Here is a 23063-nt window from a genome sequence, read left to right as displayed (position 1 = left end):
GCTGTACAGACTGAACCTCAGGATAGACCATTAGTTGCTGTACAGACTGAACCTTAGGATAGACCATTAGCTGTACAGACTGAACCTCAGGATAGATCATTAGCTGTAGAGACAGAACCTCAGGATAGACCCTTAGCTAGGGGATTGAGATGCTGCACAGAATGCACCTCAGAATGGACCATTAATGGGCTAGAAAACTGGAGTATTTATTCACCAATCCTTGTCTCTCAGTGAGGTGAAAATTTCATAGATACACACAGGTACCCACATACACATGCACGCACCCCTTAACCAGGTGAATACATAGATTATAAGGCAAAGAAGACCCTCACCCAAGAAATTGGGTAATGTCTCTTAACATCTGAGAATCAAGAATTCTAACAAGAGGCTAGAGAAATAGAACCTGGCTTCTCTCACAGAAGACCCAGGTTCAATTCCCAGCACCTACATGGCAGCCCAGAGCCACCTAATAATCTTTTAATTTAAAATATTCTTTTCATACAATATATTCTGATCAGTTTTTCCTTCCTCATCTCCTTCCAGATCCTCCCCACCACCCTACCCTTCCATCTCCAAGCCTTCTCTCTCTGTCTCTCTCTCTGTCTCTCTCTCTCTCTCTCTAGCAGGCAAATAAAACAAAACAAAGAAAAATTTTTGTGTATATATACTTTGTTTTGTTTTATTTATATACATATATATACACATACAGAGACAGAGAGACACACATACACACAAGCATAAAAACACAAAACAGGAAATCATAATATACAAACAAAAGACCAGGAGGTAAAACAAAAAAAGCCCAAACAAAGCAATATGAAGCAAAAAAAATCTCCAAAAATACCACTGAGTTCATTTTATGTTGGCCATCTACTGCTGGGCGTGTTTGTATAGCCAGTGAGATTCCATTGGAGAAGACACATTTCTCCCTTTGCAAGTAGCTCTCAGTTGAAGATGGCCTTCTGGTTAGGGATGGGAGCTCCTGTCTATTTCCCCTCTCAGCACTGGCACTCCATTTGGCTTGGACCTGCACAGGCTCTGCATGCTGCCACAGTCTCTGTGAGCTCATATTTGACTCAGTCCTGTTGTGCCTGGAGATGCCGTTTCCTTGATGTCTTTCATCCCCTCTGGCTCTTACAATATTTTTGCCTTCTCTTCTGAATAGTTTCCTGAGCCCTGAGGGGAGGAAATTGGTGAAAACATGCCATTAAGGACTGGGTGTTCCAAGATCTCTTACTCTCTGCACATTGTCCAGTCATGGGTCTCTGTATTAGTTCCCATCTACTGCAGGAAGACGTTTCTCTGTTGGGCAGTGTGGTGCACGCCTTTAATCACAGCACTCGGGAAACAGAGGTAGGTGGGTCTCCGTGGCCAGCCTGGTCTACAGAGCTAGTTCCAAGACAGCTAGGACTGTTACACACAGAAACCCTGTCAAAAAGAAGGCGTTTCTTTGATGGGTGAGAGGGACACTGATCTGTGGGTATAGGAGATGTCATTAGAAGTCATTTTATTGTCACATTCCTAGCAGAACATAGTTTTATTTTCTTCTAGGTCTATGACCTATTTAGTCTGTTTCTTGGCCACCTGAGCAGAGTAAGGCATGGGTTCCATCTCATGGAGTGGGTCTTAAATCCCATTAGAGAGTGGTTGGTTACTCCCTCAATGCTTGTGCCACTGTTGCACCAGGATATCGTGCAGGCAGGTCATATTATATAGTGAAGGACTTGTAGCTGGGTTGGTCTTTACCTTACTCTCTGGTGGCATGCAGAGTACCATGATCTTGAGTGAGAGCTATTCCCATATTCCTGAGGAACTTCTACCCTGATTTCCAAAGTGGTGTATGAGTTTACACTCCCGTCAGCAATGTTGAGTGTTCCTCATAACCCACATCCTCACCAGCATGAAATGTCATTTGTTTTACTGATCTTGGCCATTCTGACTGAAATGTTCTGACTGAAGATGAAATCTCTAAATAGTTTTGTTTTTGTTTGTTTGTTCATTTTTGTTTTTTCAAGACAGGGTTTCTCTGTGTAGCTCTGGCTGTCCTGGAACTCACTTTATAGACCAGGCTGGCTTCAAACTCAGAGATCCGCCTGCCTCTGCCTCCCAAGTAATGTTCAAAGTTGTTTTGATTTGCAATTTTCCTGATGATTAAGGATGTTGGACACTCTTTAAATGTTTCTCAGCCACTTGGGTTTCATCTTTTTGAGAACGCTGCTTAGTTCTGTACCCCATTTTTAATGAGGTTATTTGTTTTCTTAACCTAAACTTTTTTTAGTTCTTTTTATATTTTAGATATCAACCTTCTATTGGATATGTAATTGGTAAAGACCTTTTTTTCATTCTGTAGCCAGCCACTTTGTCCAAACTAATAACCTTAATTACCAAAAAGAGGACTAGAAACAGAGAAGTAGAGGGTGCTTTAGAAACTCATCAGCACTTCAAACCCTATATACGCTGACCACTGGGACACTTAGGCCTGGCTTGCCTGGCTTTGAGGAGCCCACACCTATGGTTTGAGGCATGTCTTCCTTTCTTCCCCAGAGCCCCTCCCCCCCACCCCCGCTTAGCCCTGTGGTTAAGACCTATGTTAAAAGTTTCTTTTTAATAAGCAGTAACTCTGCTCTATAAACTAGTTCATCCTGAAATCCTCTTCTGTGGTATAGTCAAGGGCCTAGTTTTACCTGACTTGTGATCCCCTAAAATAGTTAAAGGCAATTCTTGACTTTGATGTGACCGCTGAGAGTTCTTTAAAAGGAGTTGGGTGAAGCTGGGCATGGCAGTTCATGCCTTTGATTCCAGGCAGAAGTGGGCAGATCTCTAAATTCAAGGTTAGCCTGGTTCAAAAACAACCAGGGCTACACAGAGAAACCTATCTCGCAAAACCAAATCAAACAACAAGGGAGTTGGGGGGGGGATAAAATCTGGGAACCAAACTAAGGAGAAAGAGAAAGGGGGGAGAATGCACAAATTAAGCACTTATTTCAAGAATTCAAGAACACAGGGAGCTGGGAGGGGGAGGAAGAGGAGGGTTGAAGACGCCCCAGACTCCGTACTTGTCCTGCTTCCACCTCTACCTGTCCAGTGCTTTACAGCTGAGTGTTCTTTCCAGCCTAGTACTTTGAGTTGTTTTAAAGGTTTAGTTTTATGTGTATGCGTTTGCCTGGATGTATGTATGCACACTACATGCATGCAGGAGCCCCCTTGGAACTGGGGTTACAGATGGTTGTGAGCCACCATGTGGGTGCTGGGAACTGAACACACACACACCTTCTCAACATGCAGCAGCAACTCTTAACCACTGAGTAGTTTCATCAACCCTTTTTAAAAACTGGTATTTTGTATGTATTTGCCAACAGGTATGTCTGTGTCCCATGCATGCACCTGTGGAGGCCAGAAGAGGGTGTTGTGTTCCCTGGATTGTAGTTATAGACAGTTGCGGCTGCTAGGAATTGAACCTGGGTTTTCTCCCCACCCCACCACACCCTGTCTTTGATACTAGGTTTTATACTGTAACCTAGGATCCAGGCTGGCCTGGATCTCACCATATCCATGCAGACTGGTTTTGAACTTGCCGCCCTGGTGTGGGGTTACGGTCATGAACAGCCATACCTTTCACTCGGTTGCCACTGTTTTGGATTTGGGTTTTCAGTTATTTTTGTTTGTTTTTTTTAGAGGGTTATTTTGCTTGCTTTTAGTTAGTCTCATAAACCCAACCTGGCCTCAGTTTTGCTATACAGCTGAGGATAGCCTGCCTGCCCTGGCCTCCCTGTTGGGATTACTGGCATGCCTCTCCGAGTTTGCCTTCATCCGATATTCGTTTTCATCTCCAGGGCTGAAGAGAGCTGTGGCCTAGAGCCCTCCTTAGAGCATCGAGCCTGGCCAGGGCGTCTGGGTAGTAAAGCAAGGTTCTCTGGCACCGTGAGATGTGGAGCGTGTTTTTATGTTTGTAGAAAAAAGTGTACAGAATAGTGAGCGGTGGGGGGTGGGGACTCGGGACATCCTGGCCTCTGATTGGTTGGAATTACAAGAACTGGGATCAGGTCAAAGTGAGGTCTACATTCCAGGTAGTGGGCGTTTTAGGCGTGTGGGTCCCTTTCTGAACTGGACAAACCTAGAGTACCTTAGGGGTCGGTCTGTTCAGTGGCTGGGCCACAACGGGGATGGGAGTGGGGGTAGGGGCAAGGGATGTCTGGGTAGCTCCAGAGCTAGTGATCTGGAGGACTCAGTCTTTCCCACAAATGGGTTTTTGGAGACTTAGTTTTGGAGATCCGTGATCCAACAGGAGGTCAGCCGAAGAGCTTCAGGAAGCAAGGCTGGCAATAAGGCTTGCTGGCACGCTCCTGGAAGGAGCCTTTGGTGAGTGGGCGCAGGCAGAAGGTGCAGGTGAAGTGATCCGGATGGAAGCGGCGGCCCAGAGCAGACACACAGCGGCCAGTCACTGGGAGGCCACACGTGGCACACAGAGAACCACGCTGGGCATGGAAATGGTTCTCACACAGCGGGCGACCCTCGTGCTCAAAAAAGCTGCCCCCGGAGAAGGGCGCGAGGCACTCCTACCAGAAGGAGGAATCGACAAAATGAGCCAAAACCCTGAGCAGATAACCCACATAGGTAACTAACATCCACCTTAACCCTGCAGCCTCGCAGCCTTTGTGAAGAGCTGCTTTCAGAAAAAGTTAACCCAACTAACCAATGAATCACCCCACTCTGGGCTCCTAGCCCACTCCCCACAGCCACGCACCCTGCAGACGAAGCAGTCTGGGTGCCAGAGCGCGCTGAGTGCCGAGATGTAGTTATCCAATATGGGGCCTTGGCAGCCCTGGCAGCGCGGGGCGAACAGCTGCAGGAAGTCCCGCCGGCAGTAGGGGCGGCCCTCCCGCTCGTGGAAACCTGGGGGCAGAGACAGAAGATTTGGGCAGGACTACGAGATCCAAGAGTGGCAGCGGGTGTGGGTAGTAGGAAGGGAAGGATAGGGTCTAGGTCAAGGAAAGGGCGAGATGGGGTGGGAACGGCCAGACAGAATAGAAGAAAACTCTAGGCAGGGAGAACAGTGGATCTGTAGCTTTTAAGAGTGAGCTCTCACCCTCTTCTCCGAAGGGTTCTCCGCAGCTGACGCAGCAGAAATGTTCTGGGTGCCAGTGGGTGCCCAAGGCGGTAACCATTTTCTGCAAAAAACGAAAAAGGACACTACTGTCGCCTTCTGTCCCTTCTTCCTCCACCTCCCTCTGGGAATGGGGATGGGGGAAAGACCTGGCGGGGAGGGGAGTGGGGACAACAGGAAGTATATGTCTGTAGGGGGAAGAACTAACAAGGAATTTGGGGTTAAAGAGGAAAAACAGGAGAGGCAGGATGGGGTGGGCGTGGAGATAGCTGGGAGAAAGGTCGATATTTGGCCGTTTCTCTGCGTGAACGGCCAAATGGGCGGGGCTCTGTAGAGCTTACGTGTCGGATGGGTTGGTTGCAGAAGCCACAACGTGGGGAGAAGCGCTCAAAGTAGCACTCGGGGCAAAAGGGAGCCCCATCCTTCTCGAAGAAACTGCTGCCTCCCAGGGTTGTGGAACAACCGCTGCAAAGGAAGTGCTCGGGGTGCCAGGCTCTACCCAGAGCTGTAACCACCTGCGAAGTTGAATGGAGGTTTCTGTCAGCTCAAGTGGCTCAATGTTTGGGGGTGCTGGGTGAGCTAAGGTTTACAGACCCGGCATTTTCCCAGTCTTAACCCTGGTAGGTCAGGATGAAAAAACGAAAGTCCAGGGTGATGCAAACTGTGTTAGAGGTCCAAAGCCGGCCTTCTGGCTTCACTCCAGGGTCTTTGTTCACAAAGCACATAAGGCATAGTGTATTGGGGCCACACTCCTTCTAAGAGCCCACAAAAAGGTTTAATTACTTTAAAGTTTATGTAGGGTGTTTTTTTTTGTTTTGTTTTGTTTTGTTTTTGAGACAGAATCTTTCTAAGCCGCCCTGACTTCAGACTCCCCGTGTAGTTCAATCCTCCCAACTCTCAGCCTCCAGGGTGCTAGAATTAAGGTATACACACACCACTGTGCCAGGTAACAGAGTCATCTTTTAGGCCAACACAAACCTACATTTTAGCAGAGGAAGCGACCTATGAAGACTGAAGAGCCTAGAGCCTCACAGAAACCATACTACCCTGCTTTCTGTGGTCATTAACTCTGCTATGGGAGTCAGGTACTTAATCTAAGGAGATGCTTTAAGCCGACCAGGCACAGCTCGCTATACTGGGTCATATTCACGCAGTCCGTGACCCAAGAACTAGGACTCCTGGACCAAACTCCGAAAGGGAAGAGAGAGACTAGACAAAAGCAATAGGCTCTTGTGAAGATTAGATGAAGCAGGGTATGAAAAGGAGCTGGAACAGTGTCTGGTGCACAGTAGGGTCACATAGAATACTAACCAGGTTGCACTTATTACCCTATGGCTCATCACTAAGAGTTTCAGTTTTCTCATCCATAAATACATATGGTGCTAACGGTTAGTTCAGTGTGGCAAAAGATGTATTTGGCATTTGTGAAGGCCCTGGGTTCAGTCCCTAGCACACACACAACTTTTTAAATTAAGGAAACATAAGACATAGCTGGGCATGATGGCTCACACCTGTACTTCCAGCACTTGGGAGGCTGAGGTAAGATTGTGATGAACTCCAAGCTAGTCTGGGGTACAGAGTGCATTTCTGGTCAGCCTGGGCAACAGTGAGACACTACCTGTTGGGGAAGCTGGCCCAATCCCTGCGTTCAGGGGCATGGCTGCCCCAGGGGAGAAAGGTACCTTTAAAAAGAACCGGGTTGGGGAGAGACCCCCCTGTTTTTTCCCGCTTGACTCTCTGCTTCGTTGGAGCTTTGGCTTTGTAAGTGTGCCCCTCTTTCTTCTTTTATTAAAACTGATTTATTCTAAAAGGACTATTTTTGGTTATTTCAAATCTCCCGCATCAACTACCTCAAAAGATAAAAATCGTGTTTTTTTTTTAACATATAAATAGTAATGTCCACTTTTGGTGGGCATAGTCACACATGCTGGAAATCCTAGACCTTGGGGGGTAAAGGAAGGACCATGGTGGGTTTTGTAGCCTGGGCTACATAGTAAGGTCTTATTTCAAAATTCCAAGGGTTGGGCTAGGGTTGTGTCTTAGGTGGTAGAGTGCTTGCCTAGCATACACAAAGTCTTGGGTTTAATCCCCAAGAATCACAGATAAACTCGGAAGGGGAAAGCATGCCTACAACCCCAGTAGTCAGACTGGAGTTTATCCTTGAATATAGACTGAATTTGAGGCCAGCATGAGATACATAAAACACTGACCCCCCCCCCCAAATCTGAGAGTTAGGGTACAGCTCAGCAACAGAGGGTCTATCTAGCACATGCAACAGCTTCACAAGAAAAGCAGTTTCCCCTCCACAGGTTATTCATTGACAGGCCCTGTCCTAAATGGGGCTCTGTAGTGCACCCTCTCCCCACAAGGCTCAGAGATCATCACAGAAGAGGGCTGGGGAAGATTGCAAGAGCCAGAAGCAGGGAGACTGCTGTGAATCTGAACATTCTCGGCAAGACAGGATGTTGTACTCATGAACGCAAGGCAGCTGTGGCTCTTTCACAAGACCTCCTCAGTATCAAGCTAGTTAAAATTCCTTCGAGGAAGGAGGGGGGCGCTCGCCTAGCCCAACCTCCAGCAGAGGAGCGATTGGCAGTTGTGACCTGCTGGGAGAGGGTGCTTCTCTTTTCTCCAGGAATGTGGCCCCTGGATGGTGCCAATGCGCCAGGGAATGGCCCTGCACCCAATCACATACCGGAAGCACTGACTGTACTCAGTGGCTTTGGAAAAGATGACATGAAGTTGAGAGGAAGGTGGGGGAACTGGAAGGAATTAAAAGAGGGGCTAGGCAGAACCAAAATATGCTGATTATATGTATTAAATTCTCAAAGAATAAACAATATTTATACAGGCAAGAGCAGGGCGTCTGGTTCCCGGAGGTGGCTGTGCAGGCATATGCCTCTGTTCTCGGGGCTTCACTTACTTGCCCAGCGATAGGTTTATTGCAGGAGCCACAGAGGCCTTTGGCCTGAGTGGGCACCCCACGGCGGCTGAGGTCGGACTGCAGTAGGCCCAGCATGGTGTCCAGACTGCCCTTGCCAGTCTGTCCTGGTGGAGAAGGGCTCCCCTCTTGGGTGGCGCTCACCGCCGGTGGCTGAGATGGCCCCGAGGCTGGAAGCTGCGGTGAAGAGGACATAGACATTGAGTCAACAAGGCCACAAATTGGAAGCACCAGAACTGGATTGGTGAACCCCAGAGTGACACCAGGCAAAATCCTTCCAGACTCACGTGGTTCTGGACACGGAAGTCAGAAAGTGATGCCATTAATCTATCCAACTCCAGAGTGGCTGAAGTGGCTGAAGGCTTTGAGGAGACTGGCAATGGACTGGAAGGGCTGTGGAGAACACAGTGGTATAACCTCAGAGCCTGCTAGCATGATGCCCCCTCTAGTAAATCAGACATCCAGACCCACCACCTCCTTCCTAGCTCTGCCAGACTCACACACTCGGTGGGTTCTTGTCCTCAGCTTGGTCCTCCTTCTCTTCCCCTTCAGCCATCTTACTAGATGGGAACTGAGACATTATTTCATCTGGAGAGATGAGAAAATAACACGAGGCAAGAGGCCACTCTCAGTTCACCCTCCCAGCGAAGGCTTTGTGTCCCTAGACTCTGCCCTGCTTTGCCCTGTCCCCAACCCATCAAAGACTGGCTCCCTAACCCTGGTACCTGTGATGTTGAACTGGGTGGCGTTAAGTTCCTGAAGCAAACGATCTAGCTCACAGAGCCCATTGCCCAGGACACCGCTGGAAGAAGAGAATGGAGGGGCCACAGGGGCCACAGGTTTCGGTGACCGAGGCTTGCATACTGTGCTACGGGACAGAAGGGAATCTGGGTTTAGGGAAGGGAATCCAAGTCCCCTCGCCTGAACTTCATCTAGCTTCTCCATCTCCATGCCCCAGTCCCCAAGCCTCTCACCTGTATAGATGGTCCTTGTCCCCAGAGGTTCCCGAAGGTTCTCCAGATCCTGTCTACAGAGAGTAGAGGTGTGTATGGAAGGACAGTCATGTTCCTTGCCTCACGCGGACTCTGATTTCCCCGAGCCCAGACCAACCAACCCAGGCCCTGGTGGCTGCCCCAGACCCCAGAATCTCATCTCACCTGTGGCTGGTGGCCATAGGGTGGGGGAGGTGTGAGTGTCTCTGGTGGGCGCTCTTTTGGAGCCCCTAACCGTGACATGTGGGAAGTGGTGGTCTCCAGGTCAGAGAGCAGGGCATCTGCAGTGAGAGGCCCTTGGGTGAGAGGTCTGGGGGGTGAGGGTGTCAAGGTCTTAAGTGTTTAGAGGATAAGGGGTTCCAAGTGGCAGTATTTGAAAAGATAGAAGCCGGCATTAGAGGCAGAGGCTAAGAAATCTAAACACAGAGCCAGGCTATGGCAAAGAAGTGGAATGGTAGCAGGGGGTATTTATGACCAGAAATCTCCTCGACTTATCCTGGGAGCCAAGCACAAACCTAGTTACTTGACTCTTTTATTCCCCCCAGCTTTCCTGATGCAGTTGAGATTGGCTCTTACAGGACTCCAATCGTCCAATTGGCTGTATGCTTGACACCCAACTTCCTGGGTAACTGTTCTCTGTGCCACACTCACTAATTCTTCCCCATATTTTAAACAGCCTGGCCAACCTGGCTCATTTCTTGGTCATAATGGAGTCTCACCCAGTTCTCCTCAGGGGCAAGTGGTACTGGCAGGGAACTGCTTTTTGGTGGACTTCTTATCCATGTACTATTATTGCGGAGCGCCCTCTGCTGTTGGGTCCAGAAATCCCACCACGGGGAGCACAGCCTTCCAGACCCAGCCTCCGCAAATAGGGAGGATAAGACGCCTGGGGCGTTTTGAATCTTTACGCTCCCGGTCCTTTTTCTCTGAGAGTCTAGGTAGCTGCCTTAAACTTCTTTCTGTCACCTTGGCACTGTCTGTTATTCTCTTTCTTCTTGCCCTGAGGACTTACCTGACCTCTGCTATACTTCGGAGCTCGCTCTTCTCCCTCCTTGAAACACTGGTACCGGCTAACTGGCCCCTTTTCATCTCCGAACTTGATGTCACACTCTCCTCTCTAGTCCGTTTTCCCAGTCTCGAAACCCAAGGATCCCTTAACCCCTTCCTTCCCAGAGCCTCTTAATCCAAGCTCCCCATTGGTGTCTAAACGCCTAGTCCATTGCACGAACCGGGTTGAGGGAGCAGAGCCAGCGAAGAACGGAGAGCGCGGCGCTGCAAGCGAGCCAGGGAGAAGCAGTAAAGGGTACGTGGATTTGGGAGGGAGACGCAGGCAGGCAGAGGCAAGAAAATGGAGGAAGAAACCCAGGATGGGGGAAATGTGGGAGAAGAGGACAGACGCAGGCGGGGGTGAGAAGCTAAGGGGATTCGGTCCCCACTCACCCAGGTCCTCCATGGCGGTGCGCTGGCGGACAGCTTGGGGCGAGCAGGGCGGGGGCCGTGTCCGGTGGGGGCGGGGGATGGGGGGGACGTCAGGGAGTTAGAAGCAGGGCCGTGACCATGTATGGAAGCCAGGACCCGCTGGGATACGATCGAGGGGGGGAGCGATGAAGGGGGAGCAAGGGGACATGAAGAAAGACAGCACCAGGGCCCACCCAACCAAGCCAGCGTTCTGGCTCTGCTCAGAGGAGGCCACACCCCAGCCTTTGCCTCCGCGGCAAGTCCTAGAAGCTGAAGCCAAGTCAGAAGTGGTTCTTCCATAGCTCCTGCCTAACTAAGGAGTCTCTTAAGTCGAAGCCCCCAAGCCCGCTCCTCCCAAAGCCTGCACCTGAGTTCTAGGCAGGGCCCCCACTCCCACCCAGGGTATTTTAAAAAGACTTGTCTCTTGCAAAATTTCGTTAGAGGCAAGAGTGGCATTCTAAGGATCTATCAGACTCCCAAGTTCTGACAGCCAGCCAAATAGAAATCGCAGGGCAAGAGGCATGCACACTAAAAAATGTCTCACACAGAGAGCACCAATCCAGACTCTAAGACAGGTCTTTCCCTGCAAAACATACCTGGAAACAGGTACACAAAACAGAGAGAGCAAAACCTAGACCTAAACCCCACGTAAACTCCCACGACGACAAACTGCAGAGAACTTGTAAAAGAAAACCTTTCCTAACACTGAGGTGATCAGAGCACATTCCACAGCTCTTGTCACCTTTCTGGCCCTGATGAAATAGCCCTTTCTGGTACGGATGAAAGAGAAGAAAGCATATAGACTTCAATCACAAGAGTGACAAGAAGCTGTCCCTGTACGACTCCCCAAAAAAAAAAAAAAAAAAAAACCAAAGTTGGAAACACCTGGAGATGGGTGTGGAGCGATGGCTGCTGTCTTACAGCCATCCTGGAGAGCAGATTTAAACAATGGACTAGGGGCTTCAACCCAGGAACAAGTCAGAACCTGGAAAGTTTGGTAAAAAGTACTGAAACCCAGCATAGTCCTCCATGCCAGCCTAAATCAGAAAAAGACAAGGCATAAATACCTAAGTACATAGGATCTCACTGTGTAACCCTAGAACTCAGAGGTCCACCTGCCTCTGCCTCCTGAGTGCTGGAATTAAAGGTGTATGCAACTACACCTTAAATGTACAGCCTGAACCAGGGAGGCTCAGGGACAGCAAGAGCCACCCTAACTCACCTTTCTGAAATGCCCAGACCCTGGCAGGCTCAGTCCAGGGCTCTGAGAGCCCAGTGATGGAGACCCTTCCTTCACCTCAAAGCCAGTAAAGCAACATTCCCTGAGCATGACTAAGACAGGCCTCAGAAACCCTAAGAATACAGTGGCTCTCCCCTTAGGCAGATGACATTTTAAAACTTGGCTTGAACCAATAAGACAGCTCAGCAGGTAAAGGTACTTTTCTGCCAAACCAAATGACCTGAGTTTGGAACCATATGACAGAAGCAGAGAAGTAATGCTCTCAAGTTGCCCTCTGACTTCCACATAGGAGCCATGGCATGCACATACTCACACATAAATTAGTATCTTAAAGTAAAAAAAAAAAATTGGCTTGAGATGGGAATGGACACAGAGACTGAGAGGTCTGGGGAGAGTCGGAAGGCAGAACTGCTATGACATGCCACCACACTCGTTGCCCTCAGCCCAAACCTCCCAGCCACGGCCAGCTTCTGTATTTAGATGGGGGGCTGTGTCTAAGCAATGAGGATCCATAAACAGAAAGCTGGCCTCCTCCAGGGGTCCAAAACTGTATCCCACAGAAAACCCACGCTATCCCAGGCCTATAGTAACGGCTAGGCAAGGATGGACCATATGAAAGCACGGGGTTCTTGGCAGGGGAATGGTGGCGTACCCCCAGAGGAAAGCAAGCAGAAACACCACACGAAAGCAGTGACCAAATCTCAAGTTTTTAATGTTGACACCATAGGGGCCCTGAGCTGTCCTCTTGGACTCCGTGCGCAGGCTCTGGTGTAGGTTTTTCAGCCGTGGATCTTGAGATCTTCAGCCTGGGGCTCAGCTCCACTTGCTTGACAGTCCCTGAGGATAGCTCCTTCTGCAGTCTCCCCTCATGCCATGCTGAGAGAAGCCTCCTGTCCAGCCAACTCACCCCTGAGTGCTCCCCCAGGGAGGCTAACAGTTTATCCAAGAGCATCTGTACTATGACTCAGTCTCCGTTACCACAGCCAGCAAAGCTTCAGCGAGAAGCCCTGCCTCCTCACCTGCGGCTTCCATGAGCCCCATGAGAGCCAGGGCCCGTTTTCTGGGGCACCGCCCTGGCCCCAGTGTCCATCGTGCACAGTGGACAACCAGCCGGGGCCGACCTAAGCGGAATATCTCAACCACTGACTCAGGGCCACTCTGGGGACCCAAATGGATGCGGGCAACAGCCTCCTCTAGTTCCTCCTCTAGTGCAGGCAGCAAGAACCGGCCAGCAGCCTCCAGAGCTTCCTCAGCCTTGGAGCCCAGCAAGGGCTGGCCGGGTGGGGGTATGGGCCCCACAGCAGTCCCACAGCCCCGACAGCCATGCACATGATGTAGGACAGGCCACGCTGCACTAGGGGACAGGCCTCGAAGTGGCACCAAATCCATCTGGGCTTCAGCAAAGCTGCCAGACAGCAGGGCCCGGAAGAAAGGAGAGGCAGCAGCTGAAGCAGCCCGCCGAGCAGGGAGCCGTAGGCCTGAATCCAGAACAAAGTGCAGGTCAGGAGCTGGGAGAGGGGCTGGACCCAGGAGAGGTTCGTAGAGGCAAGGGGAGGGTGAGTCTAGCTCCAAGGATGTGGCAGGGCTCACGGTGGGAGACACCAGGGCTCGGAGACAGGAGAGGGAATCTACGGCAAAGAAGAGGAACAGTGGATGTGGAGCTGGCTGCGTCAGCGCTGCGAGGAGGTGGCGGAGGCCACCCTGGTCCAGGAGTAAGCGGCGCAACAGAGTAGGCTTCCTGTGGGGAAAAGGGGGTCTTTGAGCGGGGAAGGGAGGTCTCGGGGCAGCACAGGAGAGGCGCAGTCTTACTCATGATCCCTGCAGAACACCCGTCTCCCCCTCACCGGCAGATGAAGGGTAGGGTCAGTGCACAGGCCACTCGGTCCTCAGGACTCCCAGAGAGCAGCAGGTGGGTGAGGGCACCTACTCCAAAGGGGGACTCGGCCTGAACAGTCAGGTTCTGCAGCAGCATCTCACCTGCAGGGACAGGCACAGCAAGTCAGGTTGGGGTGCTATGGGCAAGACAGGATTCTGGGTACATAAAACGAAGGAGAGTAAACTCTCAGGGCAAGAAATCAACAGAGGAGTGCCAAGAATACCGGTCAAGGACAGGCAAGTGGATGGCCAGGGTGCAGATGGGGGCCCCTAAGGAATAAAACAGCCTACAGTCAGGCCCAGAAGACAGGGTAGTCCTGAGATGAAAACTTTCAGTAGTAGAGCCTGAGAGGACACAGTGCTTCGGTCTGAGTTCATAAGTGTGCCCAGGGCAGAAACAGGACCACGCAGAACCAAGAGCAGAGTGGGTAAAGAAATGAGGAAAGGTCCGATTCTACAGCACTAGGAGCCAAACCTGGTGACCAGGTTATCTGGGCCCCAAGGTTTGGACAAAGGACAGAACAGAACTCTCTGTATTCCAGGGCTGTGGAAGAGACGGGAAAGTCCCCGGCCTTCCAGCCCCCCACCCTCAATGCCTGGGGCTGAGAAGCTTAGATGGTAGGCTGCAGAGAATGGTGAGGGCGAGTGAATGAGAGGTTCAAGGATCACACAAGGTATGGGAGCAAATGGGCCTTTCGTGTGGGCGGGGACAGGGGAAACATACCCAGCTCTCGGTGCTGGCTTCGGTGTACAGGCCGGGCACATGCCACAGGCCAGTCATCTGGTGAGACACCAAGTATGAGCCAGGCACGCAGCAGTGCTGCACCGTAGCTGCGCACAAAGGCCTCAAGGCAGGCAGGGTTACAGGTGAGACGCGCCAAGATGCGTAGTGCACGCGGGTTTGGTGGTCCCGGTGCACCCGTCACGTAGGCCAACAGGCCACACAGTGCTGGGCCAGTCACTAGAGCTCCACTCGGGTCAGGAGCCTGGGAGAAGCGTGACAACAGCAACAGTGCTGGCCCCTCCTGGCCCCAAGGCTCCTCGGCAGTGGCAGCGGGAACGCGGGCCAGTTTGCGCAGTGTGCGGGGTGTCGACATTGAGGGCTGGCCAGGGGTAGGGCTGACTGACCCAGATGGCTCTGGCATCGGACAACGCTCAGGAGACCAATCTGGGGAGATATCTCCAGGGCCTGCTGCATAACCCTCAGAAATCAGCCACAACCTACAGAGGACAGGAGGAAAAGGAGTCTGAACCCAGAGCCAAGGTGAGGAAGCAGAATCCAGAGAGATGGTTCTGCGTCACAAACTCAAGGCAAGCCTGGGAGAGTGAGATCTGGGACAGCCTGCTGAGATACCATCTCAAAAAGGAAAAAAAAAAAAAGTAGATAGATGGGACGGAGAGAGGGAAGAAGGAGAAATTAAGGAAGGAGAATGGAAACAGTTCCGTGAAGATGTGTAAACTGAGGTGGGCCCACACCTCATTCTGAATTACTAGTGTTTATGATGTGCCAAGTCCAGCTTCAGGGGCTCAAGAAAAGCAATGAACAAAATATTATTCTGGGGTTTATGATCTACTGAGGAGAAACAGCCCAAGCAAGTAAACCACGTGGTGTGACCAGGTACACAGTGTTTTATGTCTGTGATCCTGACACTCGGGGCACTGATGCAGGAGGATGGTAAGTTTAAGATCAGCCTAGGCTATGGAGTGAGACCCCTTGTCAAACAAAACAAAACAACCAACCCTTTCCTGGTACGTTGCTGTCAGGGAGGCATGGTAAAAGAACGGGAACCAGGACACTGAAGGTCAGAGGAGAGGCGAGATATTAAATAAGATGGTGATCACGACCCCTCACAAAGATGGCAAGAACCGAACAAAGTTTTGAAGGAGGTGAGAGATGAAGGCACGTAGGAGGAAGAGTGTTCCAGACAGAGAGACTCTCTGATGGTACTAGAGAGTGGAGATGTAGCTGGAGTCCCCAAGGCTGACATTACTGGCCATCACTTGGAGTTAGGTCAGGGTAATCTCGGCAACAACTCTGTATGTAGGCTGCTGCCCTCCACTCTACACACGAGAAATCAGCAGCTCAGAAAAGTCAGTTAGTTTCCCAAATGTTTCAGTAATGGTAACAGAATAAGAGCAGGGCAGGAGGATAGCTTCAGGTTCAAGGACAGCCTGGGCTACACAATGAGATTCAGGCAGCCTGGTCTCCAAAGTAAAACACTATCTCAAAAATTATAATAATAAAAATTGGGCTCCATAGCATACCACTGTAACTAGGACACATGCCACCCCCAATCAATTTGGGTAGGGCCCAGAGTTCTGGAATGATGGGGTGGAGCCAGGGTCAAATGGCAGACCAAGTGATTTTAGGGAAGAGCGGTGAATTAGGAATACATCTTGGCGAATCTCTTAAGGCAGAAAGGAGGCAGAGGTAAGGAATATGGCCAGAGCAGACACAAATTCCCTTCCCAAACACCATCCATCCCTCAGGCCCTAATAAGAGGACTCACCTAAGGCTTCGGAAGCTTCCTGCCTCTGTTTGCCCAGGGGTCCGTTCCTCAGGGAAGTCCCAGGAAGCAGCTTCTATTCCTTCTTCTTCCTCTTCGCCAGCTTCACCACATAACTGCCTGGCCAGAAGAGGCACGAGGCCCAGAGCCTGTAACTTGCCCAAGGCCCCAGTATCATAAAGGAAGCCTACAAGGGCAGCCACAACACGTGGATGCCAGGCACTGGCACCAGGGTCCTGCAACAGGCCCATCAGCAGCTCCAAACCACCAGCGTCCCGAAGCCGGGCCCGGTTGATGGCTTCACGGCACAAGAGACACACAGCCCGCACTAGAGGCTGCTGGGAAGCTGAGCTGGTCCCACTGGGCCCCCGTCGCCGCCTAAGCTCACCTAGTAACACCTCCACACCACCAGCATTGCCCAGTGCGGGCCGCACCAGGCCCTGGGCACACAGATTGGCAAGGATCAGGATGGCAGCCTCACGTATTGCCCGTTTAGGGTGAGAAGCCAAGCTGACAAGAGGGCCCAGTCCCCCACCCAGACTTAGCTGCTCAGCACAGGCCCGGGAGCAGCCTCGGCTGAGTTCCAAGAGAGCACGGACTAGGGCCAAAGTCAGTGCAGGGTCGGGGGCAGTAGCCAGGAGCTCAGCCAGTGGCCGAACTGCTCCCTGCTGTGCCAGGGCTAGGCGGTGCTGGGGTGAGTCTGCTAAGTTGCGGAGGGCCCGGACTATACTCTGGAGACACTGTGAGTCCTGGCAGGCCGTCAGGCTCTCAACAAGGAAGGGAACAGCCCCTGGAGGAGGAAGCGGGAGACAGATGATGAGCAAGGGTAGACTCGGGAGTACTCCCACTACAAATCTCAGCCAACTCCACTCTCGCAGCCTTCTCACCAGCAGAGTGGATGTCCCTGCAGCTCTCAGCTTCCATGGCTAAGTTCCCCAGAGCACGAGCCGTTCGGTTCTGGATGCTGTCTGTCTTCACACACTGAAGAATGGTCACTGCAAGGAGAGATTGTCTTCTGGAGGGCTCTACCCCATATTTGTTTCTAGTCAGTAATCTCTACATGTGGTAAATGTCCAGGGATTCAGGTCAGTCGTAGAGTGCTTGTCTAGCTTGTACCAAACCCTGAGCCAATCTCCAATGCAAAGGGGGGGGGGGGGGGGAGGAAGAGGAGAGAGGAGGGGGAAAACATGATTTGAGAGGGTTAGGGAAGGTCAGAAGATGCTAAGAGGTGAGCGAGAGCTGACAGCTGAATGGATACTTGCCAGAAGGAGGGTAAAGGAAAGGCCAGAGTCTCAGGTTTGGAAGCAGCTTTTCCATATGCCCCTGGGTAATGGTGTCTGTTCTATGATTTCACGAAGTCCCTCAGATAACTGTCCAAGGAGTCAATTAAATGTGAAGGCAACAGAAGCCACAAAGGGGTTTTAAGGAGAGCAGTGACGTTACACACTTGGGCAACTGCAGTGGCGGGGACGGGAGGATGGTTGCGGCTGTCGTGACAGTCCAGGTAACTTCAGGTAACTGTAGTGGCGGGGTATTACAAGAGAAAGGAGCAGGGACGGGAGGATGGTTGAGGCTGTCATGACAGTCCAGGTAACTTGTCCAGGTAACTGTAGTGGTGGGGTATTACAAGAGAAAGGAGCAGGAATGGGAGAATGGTTGAGGCTGTCGTAACAGTCCAAGTCAGCTTTCACTCCTGCCACTCAAAAGGTAATTGTGCCCAGCACAGAAAAATGGAAGCAAAGTTAGAGAGAACTTGGTATTTATGAGGCTATTGTCAAGGCTCTTGTCAAACACATTACTCTACAAGTGCATTCCATGCAAGTTTTAAATAAATAAATGCTTCACTTTAAAAATTAAGATTTTTGGCAAAACTGGCATACTATCAGAGGAAAAGCATTGACACAATTTTGTTCCCATCATTACCATTAGGAGGCGCCAAATCAGCCGGTCCACGGAAAAGCTTATCCTTTGCTGGAATTTGTTTCCAATACGGTTTTAAGTACCCAGCCTGTGCTCGGAGTTAGCTATTACACAAGGGATTCTAGCTTTGGAGGGACTGATTTGCCTGGCATGTCTGACTGCACCACTTCCTAAGTCCATTCTCTGAACTTTTAAAACTACCGCCTCCAGCTCATCCACGTGAAGCCATCCATGCACAGGGACGCACACAGCAGTAAGCACTGTCCGCTAAAACAATAAAAATATAAAGTGCAAACCATTCGCTCAAAAGTGAGGCAAGGGTCAATACCTAGTCCTGGTCTGGGAGGGTCCGGGTATAATTTATAGGGAGAGCAGTGACGTCACACACAGCATGACACTTGAGATGAGTGGCGCTGGAGCATCCATCACAAAGCTCGCACTCAGAGACGTGCCGCAAGAACTAAGATTGCACAGGACTAAGAAATGGGGCGGAGCACTTACCCAAAGGGAGAATGCCTCCAAGTCGACGCACTTCGGCTCGGCACGCCCCTTCCGTACAGCAGTTGGCTAGAATGCTGAGCGCCAGATCCAGCGTCTTGCGCAGGCGCACTGTCGACGAAGGCGGCAAAGACGACTCAGCGGCGGGGGCGTGGCCAGGGGAAGAACCAGCTGACGCAACCGTCGAAGGGGCGGAGCCAGAGCCTGCTGGGGACGGGGCGGGGCCCGCGGCAGCCGTTCGGCGTAGCAGGGAGAGAAGGGGGCGGAGCCCGCCGCGTGCCCGGAAGCGCTCAATTCCCTCTGCTGCCTTGATGTGGCGCGTGCGAAGCGCTAAGAGCGCGCGGCCCAGGGGTGTCTCGTTGGTAGCGGGGTCCTTTCCCCAACCCGGCCCCTCCCCGGCCGCCGCCGTGAGTTGCGCGAGGCAAAACGAGAGCGAGTCCGTAAGGGCCGGTCTCGCAGCCGCCATCTTGGCCCGGGCCTGAGGCTCCGCCCCGCGCCTCGCCGGTTCCCTGAGAGAGCGGAACTGGAAGAGAGGGGCGTGGCCAGGCTTCTGCTCTGAATGGCGCCGCCGCAGTTATCGTGCGAGTCGGAAGTTGAAGTTCTAGAGTCTGGAACTTGGGTACTTGCACAGTCGCAGAAGACATGGCGAGAATGGTATTTATCTGGGTGAAAGCAAGAGGCGCGTGCGATGCATGCTGGGATATGTAGTTGGTTTGAAGTGGGTGAGACACTTCCCAGGGCTTGGGAGTGAGCTGTTGCTTCTAGAGCCAGACGGCCCGCTATGGAGTCTGTGCTGCTCAGCGGGACTTAGCGACTCCGCTCCCTGTACGTCCTTGTCAGCGACCGCCTTTCCTCATTCATATTTTATTGGCAACCCTTAAGCGCGGTGGTCGAGGACTGGACTGATCGCCGCAGAACTCCAAGACCTCGTTAAGTGAATGAGAGAGTTAAACCTACCGAGAAAGTTCGCTGCTACTTCCTAGAGCAGCTCGGGCTTCAAGACCTTTCCGTTTCCGGTGCTGGCCTCCGAGCCCCAAATGCCTCTTTTTTTTCTCGAGCTATGCTGACGAGCTAAGCGGGTGGCATTTCGGAAACCGAGCACTTTTCGCCCGCTATGGAACTTGCGGCGCCAGAGGCAGGTAGGGAGAATCCATATGGGGCAAAGCTACTGGGAAACCGGACGTCAAAATTCCCGGGAGCCCTCGATCGCGAGGCTGAGCTGCATGAGCGCCCTCTCCTGGCGCGGCAGGAGCAAGCCTCTGGGGAAAAGTTGCTGGTCCAGCAGTACCTATGTAGGTCAGGCTCAGGCGCTGAGAAGGAAGCCTTTGCCAAGACCGATGATCCTGCAGTCCCCAAAGCTTTCAGGTGCCGGAATTGTGGGCTGACTGTGGCCAGCCTCTCTGACCTCATTCACCATCAAAGCAGCCATGGGTGTGACCGACCTTTCAGCTGTCCAGAGTGTGACAAAAGCTTCCGGCGTGGCTCAGATCTGGTTAAGCACTTCAGGGTGCACACTGGTGAAAAACCCTACCCCTGCCCAGAATGTGGCCGTTGCTTCAGCCTCAGCTCTAATCTCACTAAACATCGGCGTTCTCATTCAGGTCTCCGGCCTCATAAGTGCATGGAGTGCGGAGAAGCTTTTGGCCGCAGTGCAGACCTAGCAAAGCACCAGCGGGTACACACAGGGGAGAAGCCCTATGCTTGTGCTGAGTGTGGTAAGGCTTTCAGGGTTAGCTCCAACCTCATCCAGCACCAGCGCACTCACACTGGCGAGAAACCCTACCGCTGTGGACTCTGTGGCAAGAGTTTCAGCCTGAGCTCTAACCTTTTACAGCACCAGCGCTGTCACACGGGTGAGAAACCCTACTTCTGTGTCTGGTGTGGAGACAGTTTTGGGCGCAGTTCCTATCTGCTGGAACACCAGCGTTCACACACGGGGGAGAAGCCCTACAATTGCTGCGAGTGTGGCAAGAATTTCACCAACAGCTCTAACTGCCTGAGGCACCAGCGCACTCACAATGGAGAACCGCCTTTCAGGTGTCTGGAGTGTGGACGTGGCTTCAGTGAGAGCACCATGTTCACTGAACACCAGTGCATCCACTTGAGCAAATGACCGACCTTTCCAGAATGTGGCAAAATCTTACACCACAGTTCTATTAATGTTCACACATGGGCACAAAGCCCTAGAAGTTTCCTGGTGGCAGCTAGTATTTTGAGGACAACACCAGCATATCCACACAGGCCAGAGACCTCACATTTGCAGCGAGTGTGCCAGGAGCTTCAGGCAGGTTTCCCACTTGCTCTTCTACCAGGTGATGCACAGTAGCAAGGAGACTTACATCTGCCTGTAATGTGATAAGGCCTTTGCCCATAACTCCCAATCCTGTCTAACACCAATGGATTACCAGTACGGGGGCTTCTGCAGATATCCCTGGCTTCAATTTTAATCCAAATTTTATTTCTGGGGTTGGTCCAGTCCTGAGAAGCCTGAAGGTACCAGGATTTTTTTTAAAACAAACCTCTTCTGCATCCCGAAGGTGGTTTAATTAAGGCCTGATAATAGGACTCAGTATTGCCATTTGGATTGAGACAGGAACACCAGGCTAGAACATAGCACTAGAGCTGTGACTACTACCTTCAAAGAGACAGATTTAAAAAAAGAAAGGTCCTATTCTATGAGGTTACATTCAGAATATTCATTAGCTAGAGGGAAGTTTTTGTTTTGAGCTATCCAGAGCCACATGACCCTGACCCAGCTGCTTTGAGATAGGTTAACCATAACAAAAGCAACAATTACTTTTTCCCAGAGGAAGAGGACTTACAAGCCAGGCAAAGTTCCTGTTGAGTACTATAGTAGAAGAGGTTGAAGGTAGACCAGAGGGGATCATAAAGAAGGCTATGTTCTAGCTAAAGGACCAAAGAATTTGAATTTGAGATTGTTACATAAACTCAGTGTAGGATCCCATTCAAAGAACTAGTATCACTTAGTAACTATCTTTACTGTTCACACTAAGATCGTGGGGAATGAGGTCAAAACAAAGAAACAGACTTTTGAGTTCAGGATGCTTCATGGTATTTCTAGGTATGGGCCAAGGCCCAAGATTTGTCATCTGGCCTTTTCCTAGTACTTAATGCCTTCTCTCAAAAAATTCCCCTCACTCATTCCTCCCACCATGCCCCACACACACTTTCTCGGTCCCCTCTGGAAGATTAGTGAAGACTTCTGAACTTTTGAGATTAGACAGCCTTTTTGCCTGACATAGAAGCAGGTTGTTCACCCAAATGTATTTCTATTGCTAAAATTAGTGTATATGAGAGTTGGGAGTGTTTCCAAAGCATTGCATAATCATTAATCAGATGATTATGTCCAAGCAGATGCAGTCTGAACAGTTTCCTGAGAGGCCTGGACTAACCTTTTAAGGTTGAGGATGGCGTTTTCTGTTTCAGGGACCGACTAGCTCCTTTGTGACAGTCCACTTTCATCCTTAATTGCAGACTCCTTGTCCCCTGCCCTCCAGTTCTGCTGCATCTAGAACTGGGTCTATATAGAGTAAGAGGCTAAAGAGGAAGAATGTCAAGTGACCCAGCCTCAGTTTCTAAGTGTCCAGGTTTGTCTCTTCCTAGCTGTGTGGCCCATCACCTCCTCTGGGTCTCGGTTGCTTCATCTGTGAAACATGCAGTCTGCCTCACCAGGCTATGAAGAGTCCATGAATATACTTACTTTCATGAAGTACCTGCTTAGGGAAATGGCTCAGTAAGCCTCAGTTCTCCTCAAGTCTGGAGTCCTGTTGGTTATGTCATTCATAAAGCATCATGGCAGCTCACAGATCAGCTTCTGCGATTTCAGAAATGAATTAGACACTCCTGGAGTAGACTATTGTCCCATGAAGGCAATGTCACCTGGAGCAAATCTGAAAGGCATGACTCAGGCGATGTCTAATAAAGAGCGCTGGCTCCTCAAGCTGGGTAGAAGAAACTTACTCCAAGCAGGAGTAAGTAATTAAAGAAATTTTTGATGTGTTCCCATCACTAGTACTTTAAAAAAAAATACAACCCAAAGTTTGAGTTGAATACCTGAGCATAGCACATACATAATTGGCACTCAATAAATAGCTATGATTGGGTTCTGTTTATACTGCTTACAATTGATCTTTGGCTCCCTTACAATGAGAGAGTGTAAATATTTTACCCATACCTGTGTGTGTGTGTGTGTGTGTGTGTGTGTGTGTGTGTGTGTGTGTGTGTGTTAAGCACATGGCACAGGTGAGCGTGGAAGGCTGCCTTCTCACATTAGAGCAGATAATCACTGGACCTACTATCTTAACTGTAGAACTAATAATAAAAAGCCAGAGACAATATATTGGGGTTCAACCTAAAAACCAGAAAAGCAAATCAGCCAAGCCACTAGAGAAGTCTTACCTATACTAAGGCTGGGTGATGGCAGACTAAGCAGGTTAAACAGACTGAGCCTCTCTCCTCCCATTTTATATTCCGTCTAGGACTGGGATTAAAGGTGTGAGCCACCACC

The 23063-nt window shown here is 50.8% G+C and overlaps 3 protein-coding genes across 6 annotated transcripts; 1 reads left to right on the top strand and 2 right to left on the bottom strand.

Moving 5' to 3' along the window:
- Positions 1–3971: 3971 nt before the first annotated feature.
- On the bottom strand, positions 3972–10512 carry Tgfb1i1 (transforming growth factor beta 1 induced transcript 1). Of its 3 annotated transcripts, none has more exons than XM_038337566.1 (11): positions 10478–10512; positions 9203–9318; positions 9020–9072; positions 8771–8913; positions 8546–8633; positions 8333–8438; positions 8028–8222; positions 5446–5619; positions 5087–5168; positions 4745–4893; positions 3972–4556 (listed from the first exon to the last, which is right to left on the bottom strand). In XM_038337566.1, the coding sequence occupies exons 1-11, from the start codon at positions 10488–10490 to the stop codon at positions 4290–4292; spliced, it is 1386 nt and encodes a 461-aa protein (XP_038193494.1). In that variant the 5' UTR covers positions 10491–10512; the 3' UTR covers positions 3972–4289. The 3 variants fall into 3 exon arrangements, with proteins under 3 accessions (XP_038193494.1, XP_038193511.1, XP_038193503.1); XM_038337575.1 differs by having other exon boundaries at positions 4304–4556; positions 8032–8222; XM_038337583.1 differs by lacking the exon at positions 10478–10512 and having other exon boundaries at positions 8771–8847; positions 9013–9072; positions 9203–9219.
- A 1909-nt stretch (positions 10513–12421) lies between these two features.
- On the bottom strand, positions 12422–19679 carry Armc5 (armadillo repeat containing 5). Of its 2 annotated transcripts, none has more exons than XM_038346481.1 (6): positions 18539–19679; positions 17005–17112; positions 16121–16907; positions 14335–14831; positions 13580–13712; positions 12422–13473 (listed from the first exon to the last, which is right to left on the bottom strand). In XM_038346481.1, the coding sequence occupies exons 1-6, from the start codon at positions 18999–19001 to the stop codon at positions 12693–12695; spliced, it is 2769 nt and encodes a 922-aa protein (XP_038202409.1). In that variant the 5' UTR covers positions 19002–19679; the 3' UTR covers positions 12422–12692. The 2 variants fall into 2 exon arrangements, with proteins under 2 accessions (XP_038202409.1, XP_038202419.1); XM_038346491.1 differs by lacking the exon at positions 18539–19679 and adding an exon at positions 18366–18523.
- Positions 19084–22763, top strand: LOC119825553 (zinc finger protein 239-like). Its single transcript, XM_038346501.1, has one exon. The coding sequence runs from the start codon at positions 19650–19652 to the stop codon at positions 20646–20648; it is 999 nt and encodes a 332-aa protein (XP_038202429.1). The 5' UTR covers positions 19084–19649; the 3' UTR covers positions 20649–22763.
- The last annotated feature ends 300 nt before the right edge of the window (positions 22764–23063 follow it).

Source organism: Arvicola amphibius, chromosome 1 (genome assembly GCF_903992535.2).
Source record: "Arvicola amphibius chromosome 1, mArvAmp1.2, whole genome shotgun sequence".
Lineage (NCBI taxonomy): Eukaryota > Metazoa > Chordata > Mammalia > Rodentia > Cricetidae > Arvicola > Arvicola amphibius.
The sequence above is the reverse complement of the archived record's forward strand: the minus strand, read 5'-3'. Positions and strand labels throughout refer to the sequence as shown.